This window comes from Myxocyprinus asiaticus, chromosome 2 (genome assembly GCF_019703515.2).
Source record: "Myxocyprinus asiaticus isolate MX2 ecotype Aquarium Trade chromosome 2, UBuf_Myxa_2, whole genome shotgun sequence".
NCBI lineage: Eukaryota > Metazoa > Chordata > Actinopteri > Cypriniformes > Catostomidae > Myxocyprinus > Myxocyprinus asiaticus.
The window spans coordinates 52,055,020-52,063,047 of record NC_059345.1 but is presented as its reverse complement, the minus strand read 5'-3'; the positions used below and the strand labels follow the sequence as shown (position 1 = coordinate 52,063,047).

At 38.0% G+C, this 8,028-nt stretch overlaps 2 protein-coding genes across 2 annotated transcripts in view; both read right to left on the bottom strand.

The window, feature by feature from the left end:
- Positions 1 to 8,028, bottom strand: part of cgnl1 (cingulin-like 1) — a 238,340-nt gene that overhangs the window by 19,430 nt on the left and 210,882 nt on the right. The window lies entirely within an intron of this gene.
- Positions 1,167 to 3,894, bottom strand: LOC127449556 (bone morphogenetic protein 15-like). Its single transcript, XM_051713066.1, has 2 exons — positions 3,518 to 3,894; positions 1,167 to 3,273 (listed from the first exon to the last, which is right to left on the bottom strand). The coding sequence occupies exons 1-2, from the start codon at positions 3,861 to 3,863 to the stop codon at positions 2,450 to 2,452; spliced, it is 1,170 nt and encodes a 389-aa protein (XP_051569026.1). The 5' UTR covers positions 3,864 to 3,894; the 3' UTR covers positions 1,167 to 2,449.

The following is an 8,028-nucleotide window of genomic DNA, read 5'->3' as shown; positions in this document are numbered from 1 at the left end:
CGATTTTCTTGCATTGTCAGATTTTTTTTTAATAATTTGTTTAATCTCTGTTTTTGATATCAAAATGTAAACCGGAATAATCACAAAGTCTGCACCTTAGAACTTTGAAGCTGGTAAATGTGTTTACATGCAATGCAAAATCCGGGCAATCTAAGTGTGCTAATAGTTATTTGCTTAAATCGTTTATGCCCTTACATCGATAAAAGAACACTGTTTAAGGTGTTTACATGACCTTGTCCATTGTCTCCTTATTAAGCAGAATTGGTGTATGATTGCGCATGTAAACACGCTTATTGTTGCGCACTCTACAATCGCTCATAGCGGCCTATGGTCCAGTCTCAGCCATGCTACTATACAGACCAACTGCACTTCTGCTTGTGTGATATTGCTTTAATATGGATTTGTATCTAGCCAAAGATGTATTGAGAAATCACACAGAATAATCTAGCATTTGTTGCTCTTGGTTAGCAAATACTGAGAAAAAAATATATACTGTTTGTATAGGACTGTGGGATGTCATGTTGTCATTTTCTGACTGCTAAACTGACCAATGGTGTAGCATTGTCACATACAAAAATATAGTCTCTTAATTAATATGGGCAAGCATAATTATAAAAAAAATTGGCAAAATTTTGTTTAAAGCTGTTTTAGATGTAGCAGCCTATAACAAATGACACACCGCAGGATGTCAACTACCTTATTCAGTAAAGTAAGTCTTACAGAATGAGGAAAATACTTCCAAAACACATCTTTCATAAGCAACAATGCTTTGTTTAGAGTGTGCACGGATTTTTCAAATCATAGAGCATGCCAGACAGGGTGGAAATCAAATAACTTTCTCCTGTGATACTTGCCCTCAACCAACAACACTGATGTAATGTGATCAAGATGTTTCTATGCACAGTAGACCCCAAGACCACATCACAGAAGGATGAGTAAGCTAAAATATACACACACAGTATGTCTGATTTATGTTAGGTCTTATCTAAAGATGCCATAGCACCTACTATTAAATATCTTAGGCTGGAAATGGAACACTGCATAGTGAGCAACCAAGTGTGGACACTACAATTGTAGTGATTATTTTTTTTACCAACAAAAGATGACATACAACATCATGAAAAAAGTATTTATTACATTTTATATTATAACCTGTACGATGATCTCGTTACTAGTTTAAAAATTCACTTCTGTTACACAACAGGCTTTACACATGCATATTTTTTTAAGAATCTGAACATAATTTTCCATAAAGCCTGACACAATATTAAGGATTTTCAAGACATTTCTCCAGTATGTCAATATCTTGTCCTCACATTAGATAGATAGAGGTTGAACACTTGAATAAGTCTCCTCTGAATAAACTTTCACCCACATTTTACAATAGCCAGCTCAACAACATCAGCGATAATGCTAGTTAGACGCCAGTTCAGACTACCATCCCTGCAGACTTCAAAAGGACTTCAAACTTTAAAAGGCTGGGAAAGAGTGTCCTCTACTGACCAATTGTAATTAAATCCAATCCATGTTTTAAGTTATTGAACCACACACATTGCTTATTTTTTTTTTTTTTTTTTTACAAAACCACTTTATTACATCATCTTTCATCATGACATTAAAATTTTAATTTAATAGCATAGATGTTCATTTCTAAGAAATAAATTCATAGAAGTCTCTTTTATAAACTTACTGCATGTCTTGTATCCACTGAGGTAGTGCAAAATTGGCAACTGCTCCTCTTCTCCCCTTGCTTTCAAAAGCCATGCCCTCCATCCAAAATGGGCAAAAGGAGTCTTTTCAGAAAGAAGCAACAGTTTCAGCAGAAATGAGAGAAAGAGCAACATTCTGAAAAGTCAGATCAGCCAAACTCCATGGCTTGACCTTTAGAGTCAATGACAGGGAGCTCTTGTGTTTTTTGTTTTTTTTCCTCTTTTCTTATCCTATTATTTTTCCCCCATTTTCCTTATTTCTTAGGACAGACTTTTCAGCTAGTGTCTTCAATAAAGTGCCAAAACATCCTAGATCAATACATTATGAAAGATGCCATATTAATAGACTTTAGAGAGAAACACATACATAGAAAAAGAAGAAAAAAACAAACAAACAAAGACAAAAAGAGTAAAAAAGAAAAGGAAAATTACACAATTGTAGCTTATTCATTTAACAGGCCCAAAAACCTTTCGGGATCCACTTATTGACACCTACACCCCCAAAAAGTTGGTTGCGGAGTGAGAGATGAGACTGAATTGATTTGAACTTCAAATGTCTCACCGATACCTCGCTGTTTGAATTTGTTATAATGCTCAAGAAAAGCCAACAGGCAATCAAAATGGAGAAAGCAAAGCATGCCATCCCATTCAGATTAGTTCACTAATAGTGCTTGTACAAAGCATTCACATTGTCCTTTAGCACTATTCATTTATTTTCTTAGTCAGGCCCGAGCCCAAAGTCACCTGCAGGTGCAGGAGTCTGCAATCATGTCTTCATATTCTTTATAAACTATGTTTCCATTCCTCTCCATCATTAGCACGCTGATAGGCTTGTATTTGTATGGAACACAAGAAGGCAATGGGATATCTGCAACTCCAAGCTCGCTGATGAATGTCTGCATGATTGCGTGGTTGGGCGAATTGTAGCCGTAATGGAGAATACGCGGGCAGTCTCCCAAACAGTAACGAGGATTGTACTTGTGGGGTGCAATTATCCAGTGGTCCCATCCAAGGTCTTTGAAGGCCACACGGTAGGAATGCAGCTTGCACTGGTTTTTGGCCACGCTGTTTGGCCCTTGCTTGTAATTGGGGATGTCAGAAACGATGCTGCCGAGCGCCCTAGACCGGCGGGTCTTCGTGATAGGGGGGGAAAGGGGTGTGAAATACTTCATCCACTCCATGCTTTCCTTGTTCTCCTCCAAGAAGAGCAGTAAAACAGGAGCTCTGAGATGGTTTTGAGGTGGGAAACGTTTTCTCTGTGCAAAAGGTCTTACAACTGACCTGGCATGGTCAGATATTGTGCATTGATAATGGGCAAAGAGGGAGATGTGGCCACCCTTTGACCGGGACACATGGTTTGTGACATCTGATTCAGTCCATATGCTTCGATGACCCATAGTGACATGCTTACCCTCAGGAAGATTTGGAGAGGTGACACTAGCCTTACAGATCAAAGGAAGATGGGATGACAGAGGAGACCTCAGGTGCATAAAAGAAGCCCTCAGCAGTTTGTCCAAGGAGAGGTTTTTCAGTTCATATTTCACAGTGTAGGTATACTGGAGGTCTGTTGTAGCGTTACAGATAATTGAGACACAATCAGACAATGGGCCTAGTTCTAAAAATGTTTATATATAATAATAATTAATAATTAATAATAATAATAATAATTATAATAATAAATACACATGCATTAATTATTTCATAAGTGAATCTAATTATCGGTAAAATTCCAAGGACAAAATAAGCACCTAATCTACAACTAGACACTTTGTATAGAAATGTATTTGATAAGATAGAGAGTTCTTTACCATTTGACGTTGCGAAAAAGTGCTTTTCAGCGGCGGACGCTTGCAGCAACCTCATAGTGTTGGACCCAAATAACTTGTGCTGCTTTGGTCTTCCATCTGGATCCGCCGCTGTCCTGTATAAGTTTAACATCAGTCGCATAATTTCGTCTTCACTTTGGCTTTCTGCGAGAGGTCTGTGACGTGAGTTCCTCTGTTTTGGGCGTCGATTTCGGCGATCTTCTGTTGATGCAACGCCAAAATGTGACGGAGAGGCGATACTTGCGTCCACACGCGTGGATATGTGCAGCACAAACAAACACCACAGTATACAAAGTCTGAAATGGTTGTGACTGCAGGTAGCCTTCATGTTCAGCCCCTCGTACGGACGAGTGCCACCTGAAAGGTTACCATCGTCAGAGAAAATCAGCGGGCGCAATTCAACCTACACATCACCTGACGATCACAACCTTTCTGGTGCGCTACTAATCGTGTGACGTCATGCCCAATTACCAATCAAACGTCAGTTGGCTAAAAAAAAAAAAAGGGGGGGGCTAAATACTGTTTCCTGAGCCACAGTGCATGTAACAGGTCTTTACAAGACTAACTTTAAACACAATGACTTGTGACCTCATGCATGAATATAATACTTTCTCAAATTGCAATAAATACAGATGTGGGCTGTATAGGCCTACAAGTGCAATATTGCAACGAGGTAGCCTAGGGAAGAGTAAAGCAAAAAATAGAAAGCATAGTAGGTACAATTAGGAAATATTTTAATTAAATTAAACACTCTGGACACTTTTGTCCATACCGAGTGCAAATGAGAGATGGAGTGTGACTTAACTTTTCTGATTAGTTTGATAGAAAGGCTTTGCAATGGCAAAATAAAGGCAAAAACTTCCTGTTCAATACAAAACCAGGAAGGGGCTCTCTCAGGTGAAGCGACCAGTAAGCCAAATGTCTGAGACCGAATGCATAATAATAAAAAAAAATTTGTGTAGGCCTAGCCCTCCTTTGTCTATCGGCCTATGTAACTTATTGAAATTTAATCTGGGACGTTTACCATTCCAAATAAAGGACTTTGCTATGCTATCAAATTGCTTGAAATAAGAGAGGGAGACATCTACAGGGAGAGATTTTAGCAGGTAGTTGAATTTTGGAATTCATTTTAATAACATTATCCTTCCCAATCATAGATAAATGTAATGAAGCCCACCTGTCCATATCGCTCGAAAACCTTTTTATTAAATGGTCAAAATTAACTCTAACTAAATCACACAAATTTGCTGGGAATAAAATGCCCAAATACTTAATGCCCTGTTTGGGCCACTGGAAGGTGCCCGGCTGGAAAGCAGTTACTGGGCAGTACACTGTCAGAGCCAAAGCTTCAGATTTAGACCAACTGACTCTGTATCCCGAGAACTTAGAAAAGGAATTAATAATCCTTTGGAGGCAAGGCATAAATCTAATGGGGTCGGAGACGAATAATAAAATATCATCTGCGTAAAGCAAAAGCTTATGTGCCACACCTCCTGCCACCACCCCTGGAAAATCATCCTCATTTCTTATCGCGGCTGCTAATGGTTCCAGGGCAAGACAGAAGAATAATAGGGAAAGAGGGCAACACTGCCGAGTGCCCCTATTCAGAGTAAAATAATCTGAAATTAATCCATTTGTTTGTACCGCCACTACAGGATGTCTATAAAGTAACTTAATCCATCCAATAAAAGTATTCCCAAACCCGTATATTTCCAAAACCTTAAAAAGATTCTACCACATCAAACGCCTTTTTGGCGTCAAGTGAGATGGCAGCGACCGGTGTCTGATCATTCGCCACTGACCACATGATATTGATGAAATGCCTGATGTTATCAGAAGAGCTACGACCCTGAATCAACCCCACCTGATCTATATGTATAAGAGATGTCATAACTTTACTTAATCGATTAGCCAAAATTTTGGACAATATTTTTACGTCTAGCTGAATCAGGGAAATTGGACGGTAACTCTTACACTGAGTTCATTTTTGATCTGGGCTTGTGTCATGGTTGGCGGAAGCTTTCCATTCTTTAATGATTCCATATAAACGTCTAGCAAAAGTGGAGCAAATTCTGTATAATAAGCTCTAAGAAATTCAGCGGCAAAGCTGTCTGGCCCTGGAGCCTTGTCTGTAGGCAGGGCCTTAATTACCTTGTCAAGCTCCTCCAAGTTTTTCTCAGAATCAAGATAATTTTTTTGCTCAATCGTCAGTTTAGGAAGATCTAAATCCACAAAGTTTCTAATATCTTCATCAGTAGATGAAGACGTGGAACTATAAAGATCAATATAGAATTCTTTAAAGGCATTATTAATATCAATGACCGAGGTAAATATTTCACCACCAGCAGATTTCACTGAGGGGATGATAGAAAGAGACACTCTGTTTTAAATATCTAGCCAAAAGCTTCCCTGCTTTGTCCCCCGACTCAAAGTATGACTGTCTTGCCCTGAACAGCCAAAACTCCACCTTCCGTGACAAAATAGTATTATATCTGTATTTCAATCGGGTCAATTCTCTGAGGCCATCAGACGACATTCTGTGTTTCAGCTCTGCCTCTGCACTTTTAATATTTCCTTCCAACTCCACGAGTTCTTGTGGTTTGGATTTTTTGGTGAATGAGGCATACTGCATGATCCGACCCCTAAGAACCGCCTTAAGTGCCTCCCAAGCCACGCCCACAGAGGATACTGAGGACCAGTTGGTAAACACTGATTTCAGTCTTTAACATTTGTTGGAAATCAGGATTTTGCAAAAGGGATACATTAAAGTGTCAGCTATATGATTTCTTTTTCTCTGTATGTGGAAATATCTCTAAACTCACCAGGGCGTGATCTGAGACTAAAATGTTCCCAATTGAGCAATCAACAACAGATGAAATGAGGGATTTGGATATATACATATATATATATATATATATATATATATATATATATATATATATATATATATATATATATATATATATATATAAATCTATTCTAGAATAAATCTTATGGACTGATGAATAAAAAATGTATAGTCTCTACCAGATAGGTTGAAAAGTCTCAAAATATCTGTAAGACCAAGATTTTTACACATCCTGTGAAGTGTCAATGTGACATTTCACATTCCTAAAATAAAGTAGTGATCTTAACTGACCTAAGACAGGGAATGTTTTCTATGATTAAATGTCAGGAATTGTGAAAAACAAGTTTAAATGTATTTGGCTAAGGTGTATGTAAACTTCTGACTTCAACTGTATGTATGTATATATATATAATATATTTACTGGCGGCCAAAAGTTTGGAATAATGTACAGATTTTAATGTTTCGGAAGGAAATTGGTACTTTAATTCACCAAAGTGGCATTCAACTGATCACAAAGTATAGTCAGGACATTACTGATGTAAAAAAACAGCACCATCACTATTTGAATAAAGTCATTTTTGATCTAATCTAGACAGGCCCCATTTCCAGCAGCCATAACTCCAACACCTTATCCTTGAGTAATCATGCTAAATTGATAATTTTGGTACTAGAAAATCACTTGCCATTATATCAAACACATTTGAAAGCTATTTGGTTCATTAAATGAAGCTTAACATTGTCTTTGTCTTTGATTTTGAGTTGTCACTGTATGCAATAGACTCGCATGTCTTAAGGTCAATATTAGGTCAAAAATGGCAAAAAAGAAACAGCTTTCTCTAGAAACTCATCAGTCAATCATTGTTTTGAGGAATGAAGGCTATACAATGCTTGTTCAGCCAAAAAACTGAAGATTTCATACAAAGGTGTTAACTAAACAAGAGGATAAGTACATGAGAGTCTCTAGTTTGAGAAATAGACGCCTCACATGTCCTCAGCTGACAGCTTCATTGAATTGTACCCGCTCAACACCAGTTTCATGTACAACAGTAAAGAGAAGACTCAGGGGTGCAGGCCTTATGGGAAGAATTGCAAAGAAAAAGCCACTTTTGAAACAGAAAAACAAAAAGAAAAAGTTAGAGTGGGCAAAGAAACACAGACATTGGACAACAGATAATTGGAAAAGAGTGTTATGGATCTTAACCCCATTGAGCTTTTGTGGGATCAGCTAGACTGTAAGGTGTGTGAGAAGTGCCCGACAAGACAGCCACATCTATGGCAAGTGCTACAGGAAGCGTGGGGTGAAATGTCACCTGAGTATCTGGACAAACTGGCAGCTAGAATGCCAAGGATCTGCAAAACTGTCATTGCTGCACATGGAGGATTTTTGGATGAGAACTCTTTGAAGTAGTTTAAGTTTTTTTCAAATTGTAATAGTAATTGTTCACGTTATTAATGTCCTGTCTATACATTGTGATCATTTGAATGCCACTTTGGTGAATAAAAGTACCAATTTCTTTCCATAAGAGCAAGATCTGTACATTATTCCAAACTTTTGGCCACCAGTATATATATATATATAACCTGCAGTGGACGCTCAAAAGTCGATCAGAACATGAACTGCCTAGATGACGCTCTTCTCTTCATG